General features: G+C 40.8%; 1 protein-coding gene across 4 annotated transcripts in view; it reads right to left on the minus strand.

The window, feature by feature from the left end:
* LOC133632837 (lipoxygenase homology domain-containing protein 1-like) overlaps window positions 1-13,125 on the minus strand; it is a 57,536-nt gene extending 44,411 nt beyond the window's left edge. For 2 of the 4 annotated variants that reach the window (XR_009821716.1, XM_062025582.1), the window contains exons 1-9: window positions 12,989-13,125; window positions 8,692-8,852; window positions 8,548-8,624; window positions 8,277-8,473; window positions 8,021-8,213; window positions 7,780-7,940; window positions 7,410-7,713; window positions 3,669-3,820; window positions 713-846 (exon numbers count right to left, since the gene is read on the minus strand). Coding sequence is in view for 3 of the 4 variants with exons in the window: in XM_062025582.1 (XP_061881566.1) it covers window positions 713-846; window positions 3,669-3,820; window positions 7,410-7,713; window positions 7,780-7,940; window positions 8,021-8,213; window positions 8,277-8,473; window positions 8,548-8,624; window positions 8,692-8,852; window positions 12,989-13,051 (1,442 nt within the window). In the remaining variant the exon portion in view is untranslated. Of the gene's footprint in view, window positions 1-712; window positions 847-3,668; window positions 3,821-7,409; window positions 7,714-7,779; window positions 7,941-8,020; window positions 8,214-8,276; window positions 8,474-8,547; window positions 8,625-8,691; window positions 8,853-12,988 lie in introns of those variants that run through there. The other 2 variants (XM_062025583.1, XM_062025584.1) reach the window with 2 other exon arrangements.
* Window positions 13,126-15,186: the final 2,061 nt, after the last annotated feature.

Here is a 15,186-nt window from a genome sequence, read left to right on the forward strand (position 1 = left end):
CCAAATATATTTAGTGGTTTTTTATTTATCTTTTCACTGTGATGACTCAAAAATATTAAAGAATTAAAATCAATGGTGTCCTGCATTATTGATCTTTTAGGGCTCTAATTACTAAATACTGCATATTTCAGTTGTACTATAAAAAAACAAAGTTGTTTTTGACAGAAAAGCCATAAAACCTTTTTTTTTTTAAGTTGATATAGAGATTTACTGTAAGCGTTAAATAAAAAATAATAATAAAAATCATACTTATTTTTAAGATTTTAATAACTGAGACCCTTTATGGTCCCCGGGAGCCCTAAAGGTAAAATAAAATTTAAAAAATCCATATATTTTGTTATGGTTTGAAAATGAAAAATATCAAAATGGCCCCCACATGCTTTAATTTTTCCATGTGCGGCCCTCAGTGGAAAAAGTTTGGACACCCCTGACTTACAGCGTGTATACAAAACATTGTTGGAGGCTTTGGATGTTTTTTAGAGCGCAATGCGGTGGAATAGAGCGACTCCTATTGGCCCCATTGTTAGCTGACTCTTGCTAGTGTTTATTTGCAAAAAAATATATAAAAACATATGTGTGCCTGTCTCACATAAGGATTGTAAATGATAGACACAATTCCCCAAAAAAGTGCAGTTCCCCCTTAATTACATGTGACAAAAAGGCCCAAAAATGACAAAAATATATATTTTAAATAGGTGCGAGTTTCACCTACGTCGTGTCATCCTTTGTGTCCACTATTTCCACACGATCAAGGTACCAAGCTGAATATGACCGTGTGTTGTCATGACGGATCCGAAGCTTTTTCAGAGAACCCAAATCAATAGCTGTCAGTATGAAAACGTCCTCCTGCAAAACAAAACAAAAAAAGCAGTAAACGGTCTGTTGCATGTCAAACACAAATATTAAGTTAAAGAGTGTTATATTCACAGCGTATGACATATTATACCTTTAAAGATTGTAGATTATAGTAAAACACTTCATGTAAAAATGAAGTGTTAATTTGCTGCTAAAAGAACAAATGCAACACAATACAATGGACAGTCACAGAAAAGTAACAAGTTTAAAAGATAACTTTTTTGCTTTAAACTTTCAGGGAACATGATTTGAATTATGAACTTGTTAAAAGGGGACCTATGTTGATGTTCGTCTTTTGTGACTTATACAGTCGTGGTCAAAAGTTTAAATACATTTGTAAAGAACATAATGTCATGGCTGTCTTGAGTTTCCAATCATTTCTACAACTCTTATTTTTATGTGATACAGTGATTGGAGCACATACTTGTTGGTCACAAAAAACATTCATGAAGTTTGGTTCTTTTATGAATTTATTATGGGTCTACTGACCAAATCTGCTGGGTCAAAAGTATACATACAGCAATGTTAATATTTGGTTACATGTCCTTTGGCAAGTTTCACTGCAAGAAAGCGCTTTTGGTAGACATCCACAAGCTTCTGGTTGAATTTTTGACCACTCTTCTTGACAAAATTGGAGCAGTTCAGCTAAATTTGTTGGTTTTCTGACATGGACTTGTGTCTTCAGCATTGTCCACACGTTTAAGTCAAGACTTTGGGAAGGCCATTCTAAATTAATTAATTCTAGCCTGATTTAGCCATTCCTTTACCACCTTTGATGTGTGTTTGGGGTCATTGTCCTGTTGGAACACCCAACTGCGCCCAAGACCCAACCTCCGGGCTGATGATTTTAGATTGTCCTGAAGAATTTGGAGGTAATCCTCCTTTTTCATTGTCCCATTTACTCCCTGTAAAGCACCAGTTCCAATGGCAGCAAAATAGAGCATAATACTACCACCATGCTTGACGGTAGGAGTGGTGTTCCTGGGATTTAAGGCCTCACCTTTTCTCCTCCAAACATATTGCTGGGGATTGTGGCCAAACAGCTCAATTTTTGTTTCATCTGACCACAGAACTTTCCTCCAGAAGGTCTTATCTTTGTCCATGTGATGTCAGATGAAACAAAACAGAAATGATTGGAAACTCAAGACAGCCATGACATTATGTCCTTCACAAGTGTATGTAAACTTTTGACCACGACTGTAAATGTTAAATACATGGCATAGTGGGTAGAGCGGCCGTGCCAGAAACCTGAGGGTTGCAGGTTCGCTCCCTGCCTCTTACCATCCAAATTGCTGCCGTTATGTCCTTGGGCAGGACACTTCACCCTTGGCCCCAGTGCCGCTCACACTGGTGAATGAATGATGAATGATAGGTTGTGGTCGGAGGGGCCGCAGGCGCAAACTGGCAGCCATGCTTCCGTCAGTCTACCCCAGGGAAGCTGTGGCTACGAAAGTAGCTTACCACCACCATGTGTGAATGAATGATGGGTTATCACTTCTCTGTGAAGCGCTTTGAGTGTCTAGAAAAGCGCTATATAAATCTAATCCATTATTATTATTATTATTTCTACTGGTCCTCCCACTTAGTACGGACACAATTCTGTCATCTCCTCAGCCACAGGTGTGTCTCCTTTTAATCTTGCCTACGGTAACATCCCAACCTCTTTTTCTTTCCCAGGAGTCGGCAATCGCTATCCCATCCGTCCACCAGCACATTCGCCGAGCTCAAGAGCGCGATTCAAGATCACCAGGATCATCAGCTCTGCGATGGTCCAATTCCAGCTGCCTATCGGTTACCACCAGTCCTTTTCTTGCAGTGCCTGGTTTGCGGGCCACTGCGAGCCACCTTTGCGCACACCTGTTGGCCATTTCCTCCTGACTACTAAGCTCTCCAGTGCATTCACTCAGCGCCCGTTGACTCCTGATGCTTCACCCTTCCAGTCGTGTTCATCTCCTCTGCTCTGGCTCCACTCTCGCTCTGGCTCCACTCACCCTCCCATGTACTGTTTAATTTTTTCTCTCCACACCTTTTGTTTGCGATTTCTGTTTCTCCACACTTTTGTGCACATCCTGAGTTGTTTTTCCTCTTTCCTTTTATGAGTTCGCTTTTTGTTGTTATTTTTTTTCTTTCTTCTCTTGTAAAAAGTTTGCTATTGCTGAAGGGGGGGGAGATGCAAGCCCAGTAAGCTCAAGGGGTCATGGTGTGGAGGGATTCATTTGCAACTAGGGGAATGTCCACAACAAAGAAACTTTTGCAAACACACCTAAAAAGTTGGTTAAAAAATGGCACTGTGGAGCAAAATTTACATAAAATGAATACCAAAGCGTATCCAAAACATGACATCTAGATGTTAAATGTAGATTGGAATCCTTAAAGTCCCCTGTAACTAAATAAAGACACACCTTTTGCAGTACACTTTTGCACTTAAAAGCTCATTTAGGGCTGTTTTTGTATGCAAAACCTATCGTATACAAGTGGGATAGATCTGCTTGGTATCCAAGATCCCAAATAAACAGGATGTAACTGTCTGAGGACATGATGTATGTCCTTGCAAAGCCAGGTGTAATGTAGGGCTGAATAAATCATAAGTTGTATTCAAGTAATGAGTAAAAGTAGGACAGGTTCAGTGACAGAGTGGATGCCTGAGATCCTCTCAGTCACAGTTGGCTGGCCTGCCATGGGAGGAGGGGGCTTTGTAATCCAACCAGAACACACATCAGTGCTGGTGGATCGTGTTGCGTTGTAGTGTGCGGTGAGACAAAAAAGCTGCTTAAAACTTGCGGCAAGACAACATACGCAGAGCTGTAGAGTACCTCTCCTAGTTCAAATTTGTTGATGTTGTCAGAGTTCTGGAGATAACGCTCTCCAGTGTCGCCGTTATCGCCGTAAATATTAATGAAGACGTTGGCGTCGGTCCCAGCTCCCAGCACATCACCCGTGAAGACGCACACTTCGTAGGTGTTGACTGTGAGACAATACAAGGGATGAATGACTTACTCTTTCTTAACCTTCAACATCACAGACTGGAAACAGGGTCAGATCTTACAAGTGCCCACAAGAAGTACAAATACTAAATTAACGCATATATAAGGCATAAATTAAAAGTCCAGCTCCTGTATTGGACCCCATTGGAGATTAGAGAATAAGGGTAATTTATAAGGCAGGCAATAGTGATCACTTATATCAATTTTTCTTACATGCAGAATTACTAAAAATGTCTACAAAAATTTCACATTCACAGAAAAAAATATTTACTCCCTGGAAATGTACCAACATTATTCACTTAAATGAAAGGCAATTATGATTTAAAGGCCTACTGAAACCCACTACTACCGACCACGCAGTCTGATAGTTTATATATCAATGATGAAATCTTAACATTGCAACACATGCCAATACGGCCGGGTTAACTTATAAAGTGACATTTAAAATTTCCCGGGAAATATCCGGCTGAAACGTCGCGGTATGATGACGTATGCGCGTGACGTAGTCAGTTAAACGGAAGTTATGGTACCCCGTAGAATCCTATACAAAAAGCTCTGTTTTCATTTCATAATTCCACAGTATTCTGGACATCTTTTGCAATTTGTTTAATGAACAATGAAGGCTGCAAAGAAGAAAGTTGTAGGTGGGATCGGTGTATTAGCAGCGGACTACAGCAACACAACCAGGAGGACTTTGTTGGAGAGCAGACGCGCTAGCCGGCGACCTCACCTTGACTTCCTACGTCTCCGGGCCGCCAAACGCATCGGGTGAAGTCCTTCGTCCTTCCGCCGATCGCTGGAACGCAGGTGAGCACGGGTGTTGATGAGCAGATGAAGGCTGGCTGGCGTAGGTGGAGAGCTAATGTTTTTAGCATAGCTCTGTGCGGTCCGGTTGCTAAGTAGGCTTCAATGGCATCGTTAGCACAGCATTGTTAACCTTCGCCAGACTGGAAAGCATTAACCGTGTATTTACATGTCCACGGTTTAATAGTATTGTTGATTTTCTATCTATCCTTCCAGTCAGGGGTTTATTTTTTTTGTTTCTATATGCAGTTAAAGCACAATGCTATCACGTTAGCTCGTAGCTAAAGCGTTTCGCCGATGTATTGTCGTGGAGATAAAAGGCATTGAACGTCCATTTCGCGTTCTCGACTCTCATTTTCAAGAGGATATAGTATCCGAGGTGGTTTAAAATACAAATCCGTGATCCACAATAGAAAAAGGAGAGAGTGTGGAATCCAATGAGCCAGCTTGTACCTAAGTTACGGTCAGAGCGAAAAAAAATATGTATTTCACTGCATTCTAGTCCGTCACTCTAACGTTCCTCGTCCACGAATCTTTCATCCTCGCTCAAATTAATGGGGTAATGGTCCGAATAGCTCTAGCTGCGTTGAAAACAATAGGAAAATATGAGGGAGTGAACAACTGACAACGTCACGCTACTTCCGGTAGGGGCAAGGTTTTTTTTTATCAGAGACCAAAAGTTGCGAACTTTATCGACGTTGTTCTATACTAAATCCTTTCAGCAAAAATATGGCAATATCGCAAAATGATCAAGTATGACACATAGAATGGATCTGCTATTCCCGTTTAAATAAAAAAAATTCATTTCAGTAGGCCTTTAAGGGGTAAAGTCAAGACACTTTTGTGTTTCTATATGTTATATATGGTGTACTTATTATATTGCAATTGATTATGTAAATGTGTGTGAGCTGGTGTGATGTGGAAGTGGAAGAGAAGTGTTTTTCCGTTTGTTTTGTTATGTTGTAATGTAAATGTTATGTTTTTATGTAGTTTTATTAGGAGTCATTTCAAAACAAGATGCTGCATCTCAAGGGACTACCCTAAATAAAATGACTTTAATTGAGTTAAACTATAGAACAGATTGAATATGCGGTTACAAGAATGTCCAACTATTGTTCAGCTTAAAAAGATAACCAGACATTATTTTCAATATGTATGTTTCTAACAATCACATGGTGTTTACGTTATTAATATTACTATTTGGGTATTTGTTTGCTTATTATTTGTTAGTGTTACGGTCACTTAGTACTTGTAATTGTACTGTACAGTATGTGCCTATATATGTGTATACGTATGTATGCTTGTGCCAAAACCTGTGTTTGTATGTGAGATAAAGATTATTAATAGCATATTAAAATAAGACCAGTAAATTAAAGACTGTATAGATCGTACTGACAAAAAAATCTAGGTAGTTAATTTATGAATAAGGGGTGGGAGTAGTAAGTAATAAGTAATAAGGGGTGGAAGTTTCACTTGCTCCCACTCCTTTTTGGATATATAAAACCTAACCATGGATGTAATTCTATATGATGTATTCGGTTAAATAGGACGTATCTTCTGATTATATTGTTATATAATGCCATTATATCTGTATTGTCATTATTATTGTTATATCGCAGTGATGGGGCAGGATATTATAAGCCATTTCCAGTGAGGGTTGGTCTCCGCCAAGGCTGCCCTTTGTCACCGATTCTGTTTATAATTTTTATGGACAGAATTTCTAGGCGCAGTCAGGGCGTTGAGGGGATCCAGTTTGGTGGCTGCAGGATTAGGTCTCTGCTTTTTGTAGATGATGTGGTCCTGATGGCTTCATCTGGCCAGGATCTTCAGCTCTCACTGGATCGGTTCGCAGCCGAGTGTGAAGCCATGGTTCTCGCCCGGAAAAAGGTCGAGTGCCATCTCCGGGTTGGGGAAGAGATCTTGCCCCATGTGGAAGAGTTTAAGTACCGCGGAGTCTTGTTCACGAGTGAGGGAAGAGCGGATCGTGAGATCGACAGGCGGATCGGTACAGCGTCTTCAGTAATGCGGACGCTGTATCGAGCCGGAAGGCAAAGCTCTCGGTACAAGATCACGGGCACAAGCGGCCGAAATGAGTTTCCTCCGCCGGGTGGCGGGGCTCTCTCTTAGAGATAGGGTGAGAAGCTCTGTCATCCGGGAGGAGCTCAAAGTAAAGCCGCTGCTCCTCCACATCGAGAGGAGCCAGATGAGGTGGTTCGAGCATTTGGTCAGGATGCCACCCGAACGCCTCCCTAAGGAGGTGTCTGGGCACGTCCGACCGGTAGGAGGGTACGGGGAAGACCCAGGACACGTTGGGAAGACTATGTCTCCCTGCTGGCCAGGGAACGCCTTGGGATCCCCCGGGAAGAGCTGGACCAAGTGGCTGGGGAGAGGGAAGTCTGGGCTTCTCTGCTTAGGCTGCTGCCCCCGCGACCCGACCTCGGATAAGCGGAGGAAAATGGATGGATGGATGGAGGGTGGGAGTAAATAAGTTTCACTTCCTCACACTCATTTTTGGATATAAAAAAACCTAACCATGGATGTAATTATTTATGATGTATGGTTAAATAGGATGTATCTTGTGATTGTATTGTTATATAATGTCATTATATCTGTATTCTCATTATTATTGTTATATCGCAGTAATGGGGCAGGATATTATTAGCTTTTGCGTCTTCCTGTTCCATTTGGGACACACACCATATTTATTTTGATATTACAATCGTTTTTGTCAGATGGCAATATTGTATCGCTGTGGGTGCGTTGTACCTTCCAGTTCCTCTGCGCCATCAGGCAGCAGCTCCACTTGCAGCTCGCCATCATTCTCTCCTCCAGCCAGCCAACGCGAGCAGGGGAAATGATATGTCAGCACCACTTCCTGCATAGCCTCTGCTACTTCCTCCTCCTTTCTCTTTTTCTTCTTTTTCTTGTCTTCCTTCTTCTTCTCCTTGGGCACCATAGCCATCGTTGTGTGCTTGACGTCCACTGTCTCTAGGAACCAGCCGGATCCCAACCCCGAGCCATCGTGGCCGATGCGGACCTTGAAAACCTTCCCCACGTCTTTGGCCTCGATCTTGAAGAGCAAGAGTTGTTGCGGCTCAATTGTTTTGAACACTTTCATGGGTCGTTTTGATGATACCTTGAATATATCTGTGGTGTTCCTTTCAAAGTTGTTTGACCGGCTGTCGAGGGTGATGACTTCAGTCTTGCCTTTTTCCCCGTAAATCTGAATGAACACTTTGGCATTTGTGCCGGCAAACATCTCATCTCCAGTTGTAACTGACACCTCATAGTTGATCGCTGGTAAAACCACAGGGCAACATGTTTACTTTTGGTTGCACTCAAACAGCAGGATAGTGTGAACGGTGCGTGTGACGTACGTTGCTGTGTGTCCAGGATTTCGCTGGGGTAAATCTCCACCTCCGTCTTGCCGTCAGCTTCTACCTTGCACAGCCAGCGATGACAGGGAAACATGTAGTGCTTTCCGTTCAGAGGGACCAAAATCTGGACGCTGTCCAAGAACCAGCCGGCCCGTAAACCCTCGTTGGTGTGACCGATCATCAGGCGGTTGATCTGGAAGTGAAAGATAGAAGCCTGAGGCTAGAAGGCAAATCTACACAAAAGCCAAGGTCTCACCTGTCCAACATCAGAGGTTTCCACAGTGAAGATGTCGATGCGACCCGTCTCAAAGTAATTTCTCAGGTTATTGTCAGAGACCACCAGCATCATTTTACTGGTGTCACCTTTGTCCCCGTAAAGCTTGACGAAGACCATGGAGTCCGAGCTGCCCCCGGGGATTTTGCCTGTCTTCACTGCGATGTGGTAGCCAACATCTACGGGGCACACGAGCACGTAGTAAATAAGCACCATCGTGCTGTGGCTTAAAAAGGGGATACCAAAATCTTACTGTAGAGACGCTGTCCATCAGAGAATGGAACTAACTCTCGAACGATCTGCCCGTCGTCCTCATTGCGATCCAGCCATCTTCACGCCACCATGCATGTGTTAAAAGCAATGCCCGATTTACCCACACCTAAGCAGGATCACTCACCTGCGGCACGGGAACTCGATGGCCTGTGCCTCAGCCTGTCCATCCTCTCTTACTATGATCTTATCAAGAAACCAGCCGCAGCCACCACCTTTACCATCATGGCCGATCCTCACCCTGCCGATCTGCCCGATGGTGACGGCTTCAACGATGAACTCGTCCAGCTGAGGAAAGCGAATCACAATTATGTCATTACATCTGTATTTCCAATTATGTGGGGTTTTGTGGACTCTACTGGAGCCATACTCACACAAACATGGTATATTCAATAATATATATATGTATATGTGTGTGTGTGTATCTGTCTAAATATATACAGTATATATATATATATATATATATATGTATATACATATACACATATATGTATATATATACATATACCGGTACATATATGTATATATATATACAGTATATGTGTATATACACACACACACATACGTATGTACATATATACATATATATGTATATGTATACATAAATACACATCCATATACACATATATTTCCACATAATGTACATATACACACACACACACACACACACACACACACACACACACACACACACACACACACACACACACACACACACACACACACACACACACACACACACACACACACACACACACACACACACGCACACACACATATATATATATATTAAGGTTGTACGGTATAGTACCGCGATACTAATGAATAATTTTCGGTACTATACCATCTCTGAAACGTACCGGTCCCGCACCCGCGTCGAAGTCACATTGTGTCATTGCTGGTTTACGAGCAGACAAGCATGTTCGGCAGCGCACAATCATGGAGTACTTACAAACAGACACAGTGTGTAGACAGAAAAGGGAGAACGGACGCATTTTGACTTAAAAACTAACGATAAAGGTGAAGTTATAACACTGAAATGCCCTCAGGAAGAGGTGCTTTAAGACATGGCTAGCTAGCGGCTAAAGTCCTTCTGCCGTCGGCGGCATTTTAGCTACTTCTAAATCACTAATCCTCACCCTCATGGCGACAAATAAAGTAAGTTTCTTACAAGTATCATCCCTGCAGGACGAGGAATAGCTAAACATGCTTCACTACACACCGTAGCTCACCGGCGTCAAAATGTAAACAAACGCCATTGGTGGATCTACACCTAACTTCCACTGTAATGATATTAAGTACAGGCACGTATCTAGTCGATACTACTATGATTACGTCGATATTTTTTGGCATCACAACATCTTTTGTTTTTTTTATGTTTATATTATATATTATGTTTATACACTCAGGAAATATGTCCCTGGACACATGAGGACTTTGAATATGACCAATGTATGATCCTGTAATGACTTGGTATCGGATTGATACCCAAACTTGTGGTATCATCCACAACTAATGTAAATAATCAAACAACAGAAGAATAAGTGATTATTACATTTTAACAGAAGTGCAGACAGAACATGTTAAAAGAGAAAGTAAGCAAATATTTACAGTAAATGAACAAGTAGATTAATAATTCATTTTCTACCACTTGTCCTTAATAATTTTGACAAAATAATAGAATGATAAATGACACAATATGTTACTGCATACGTCAGCAGCTAAATTAGGAGCCTTTGTTTGTTTACTTACTACTAAAATACAAGTTGTATCGTATGTTCACTATTTTATTTAAGGACTTAACTGCAATAACAAACATATGTTTAATGTACCCTAAGATTTTTTGTCAAAATAAAGCCAATAATGCAATTTTTTTGTGGTCCCCTTTATTTAGAAAAGTACGGAAAAGTATCGAAATAATTTTAGTACCGTACCAAAATATTGGTATCGTTACAACAATATATATATATATATATATATATATATATATTTGCAGTGCATTTTCGGCCAAACAGCATTGTGTTCAATGACTTACTGGGAAACTGCAGTCACTCAACTTCACTGTTAGTCAAGACATAAGAGCTTCTCTCCCAAATTTGCAGTTATTGTTACACCGCTGTTTCCAGAGATGAATTTTTTCATCGACTTCATTGGGTAAAACGCTTTACAGTTGGAGGTTATATATATATATATATATATATATATATATATATATATATATATATATATATAGAGGACAAACCTGAGACCAACCCAGCACCCAAGCGTTCCCTAGCCCGGTTCAGATCGGTCTCAGGTTTGTCCTCTAAGCTTTGAGAATAAACCACAAAATACCAACTACTGCCTGTTGATTGAATATAAACATCAGTTTATTGCCATAAAAAGAATCTGGGAGAGACTAGCAATTTGAATTCCCCATTGGAGGAATGCTGGTCGACGCAACAATTTGGGGGCTCGTCCGGGATGGCACGCTGTTGATTAAATATAAACATCAGTTTATTGCCATAAAAAGAATCTGGGAGAGACTAGCAATTTGAATTCCCCATTGGAGGAATGCTGGTCGACGCAACAGTATATATATATATATATATATATATATATATATATATATATATATATATATATATATATATATATATATATATATATATATATATATATATATATATATATATATATATATATATATATATATATGTATATATATATATATATAATTGAGGCCAAAAACGAAGTACTTCTTACTACTTAAAGACTTTAGTTAGATGAGAATGCGTAGATCAGGGGTCTCAGATCTCTTCTTTTGAGAGCTACTTTTACAAAATAAAAATGTCAGAGAGTTACTCAAACAAAGGAAATGAACTGGTTTTGTTAGAACAATAACAAAATGTTGGTACCCACAACTCAAATTTTGCATCAATTCACAACACATTGTAATTATTATTTTTTTTTATCATTTAAAGCTATTTTGACCCAAAAAAAAGGATTTTGAGTTTTATTTATATGACTTGCAACATTGAAATTGTGTAATAATTAGAAAGCAGATCTTGTTGTGCTATTGTGTTTATTTGTCATTAAATAGAGTCATATTGCCTGAATTGAACAGTTATACAAATGTAAACCAGCTGGTTCAGGCCTCTCTGCCACTGCTGCCCCGAGCGGGGGCACGAACTTTGGTTGCCGGCATGAGAGGCGAGTGTGCTGACCAGTGGGCTAAAAGCGCACGCTGGCAGCCCTACACTTGAAGTCGACGGGGAGTGAGGTTTACTAACGTACTCGCCCAGCCACACTGGCTGGCTTCCTTTACACAAATACTGAGAGTTTAGGCAAATAAACTTTAACCCTTTGGAAAATCAATTGCTGAACTACTGGACACAATACCCAGCAATATGTTTGGAGGAGAAAAGGTGAGGCCTTTAATCCCAGGAACACCATCCCAACCGTCAAGCATGGTGGTGGTAGTATTATGCTCTGGGCCTGTTTTTCTGCCAATGGAACTGGTGCTTCAAATGGGACAATGAAAATGGAGGATTACCTCCAAATTCTTCAGGACAACCTAAAATCATCAGCCCGGAGGTTGGGTCTTGGGCGCAGTTGGACAATGACCCCCAAATACACGTCAAAAGTGGTAAAGGAATGGCTAAATCAGGCTACAATTAAGGTTTTAGAATGGCCTTCCCAAAGTCCTGACTTAAACTTGTGGACAATGCTGAAGAAACAAGTCCATGTCAGAAAACCAACACATTTAGCTGAACTGTACCAATTTTGTCAAGAGGAGTGGTCAAAAAGTCAACCAGAAGCTTGCCAGGAGCTTGTGGATGGCTACCAAAAGCGCCTTACTGCAGTGAAACTTGCCAAGGGACATGTAACCAAATATTAACATTGCTGTATGTATACTTTTGACCCAGCAGATTTGGTCACATTTTCAGTAGACCCATAATAAATTCATAAAAGAACCAAACTTCATGAATGTTTTTTGTGACCAACAAGTATGTGCTCCAATCACTCTATCACAAAAAAATAGGAGTTGTAGAAATTATTGGAAACTCAAGACAGCCATGACATTATGTTCTTTACAAGTGTATGTAAACTTTTAACCACGACTGTATGTACCAGGGGTCGGCAACCCAAAATGTTGAAAGAGCCATATTGGACCAAAAATACAAAAACAAATCTGTCTGGAGCCGCAAAAAATTAAAAGCCATATTACATACAGACAGTGTGTCATGAGATATACATGTAATTAAGAGGACTTAAAGGAAACTAAATGAGCTCAAATATAGCTACAAATGAGGCATAATGATGCAATATGTACACATCGCTAGCCTAAATAGCATGTTAGCATCGATTAGCTTGCAGTCATGCAGTGACCAAATACGTCTGATTAGCACTCCACACAAGTCAATAACATCAACAAAACTCACCTTTGTGCATTCATGCACAACGTTAAAAGTGTGGTGGACAAAATGAGTCAGAAAAAGTGGCATAAAACACGTCCTAGAATGTCGGAGAAAGTTATATCAATCAATACATGGAAACAGACTATACGGTGAGTTCAAGGACCGCCAAAATAAGTAGGACAAAACGGCGCTCGCCAAATACTCGAATCAGTGAAGCATGTTTAATATAAACAGTGTGCTTTATAACACTTAGGGAGGTTTGTGTCATGTTTGTCCTCCTACAGAAACCATACTAAAACAAAAAAATAGATTTTTTTTCCCCCCTCATCTTTTTCCATTCTTCATACATTTTTGAAAAATCTCCAGAGAGCCACTAGGGCGGCGCTAAAGAGTCGCATGCGGCTCTAGAGCCGCGGGTTGCCGACCCCCGGTATATACACTTACGTTTCCCTTCTCGAACTTGTTGATGTTGTTTTTGCAGTTGACAAGCTGCCGTTCTCCAGTGTCTCCGTGGTCACCCATGAGATTGAGAAAAACAGATGCGTCCGTGCCGCTGCCGCCGAGGATCCCGGTGCAAACGGTCACTCTGTACTTAATCACTGCACGACACAACAACATCATTCAGTCCGTTGCCGCGTGATACGTCACCACAAACTCAGATACTGTATACATACAAGGCAGGGGTTCTGCAATGAATTCCCCTGTTGCAGGAAGCTCTCTCACCACCTCGTTATCATCTTCGTTTGTGTCCAGCCAACGCTCGCAAGGAAATTTGTATTTCTCCTTGGTTAATGTTTTTATCAGAGTTGCCTAATTTGAGAAGGTACAAAAACAAAGGACTGGGGTATGAGCTCAATTGATATTTAGTTTGCATTGCCATATTGCGGTGACGTGCGGTGAAGTTCAAAACAGGTGAGACACTTTGGAGGTTTTTTTTAATATTTAATTTAATAATCTTTCATTAATATACAGTGGCCTTGTGGTTAGAGTGTCCGCCCTGAGATCGGTAGGTCGTGAGTTCAAACCCCTGCCGAGTCATACCAAAGACTATAAAAACGGAACCCATTACCTCCCTGCTTGGCACTCAGCATCAAGGGTTGGAATTGGGGGTTAAATCACTAAAATGATTCCCAAGCGCGGCCACCGCTGCTGCTCACTGCTCCCCTCACCTCCCAGGGGGTGGAACAAGGGGATGGGTCAAATCCAGAGGTTAATTTCACCACACCTAGTGTGTGTGTGACTATCAGTGGTACTTTAACTTTTAACTTACCTTTAATATGAATATGGGTCTCTCATTAAAAGGGTAATGAGAAAATAGGAGAATAATTCACTTTCATAAAAATGTTATCAATTAGTCTTAGTCACATTTATTTATCCATCTATGTGTTTTCTACCGCTTGTCCCTTTCGGGGTCGCGGGGGGTGCTGGAGCCTATCTCAGCTGCATTCGGGCGGAAGGCAGGGTACACCCTGGACAAGTCGCCACCTCATCGCAGGGCCAACACAGATAGACAGACAACATTCACACTCACATTCACACACTAGGGCCAATTTAGTGTTGCCAATCAACCTATCCCCAGGTGCATGTCTTTGGAGGTGGGAGGAAGCTGGAGTAACCGGAGGGAATCCACGCAGTCACGGGGAGAACATGCAAACTCCACACAGAAAGACCACTAGCTCGGGGATCCAACCCAGGACCTTCTTATTGTGAGGCACACGCACTAACCTCTGGCGCTACGTGCCGCCCACATTTATTTACTTTTATAAAATTCAAAAACATATGCGGTTTTACCTTTTTATTGTAAGTGAAGTACATGCATTGGTCTTCTTCAAGGAGAAACTCTTATACATGTACAGTACTTTGATTATAAAAGTCAAATTACCTTCCATTTAGTCCAGGGGTGTCAGACTAATTTTAGATCGGGGGCCACATAGAGATAAATCTACTCCCAAGTGGGCCGGACTGGTAAAATCACGGCACGATAACTTAAAAATAAAGACAACTTCAGATTGTTTTCTATGTTTAAAAATAGAACAAGCATATTCTGAAATTGTACAAATCATGTTTTTTTTGTTTTTTTTTACAATTACATGTTGCGGTTAATAGTATTCTATCTTTATTTGTCGTTATTTATACTTTTTGAATAAATTATGTGACAATGTGGTGACATTGGTGTTCATTTTCAATCTATCAAGATAAAAAAAATGATATCAAAATCAAAT

Source organism: Entelurus aequoreus, linkage group LG17 (genome assembly GCF_033978785.1).
Source record: "Entelurus aequoreus isolate RoL-2023_Sb linkage group LG17, RoL_Eaeq_v1.1, whole genome shotgun sequence".
NCBI lineage: Eukaryota > Metazoa > Chordata > Actinopteri > Syngnathiformes > Syngnathidae > Entelurus > Entelurus aequoreus.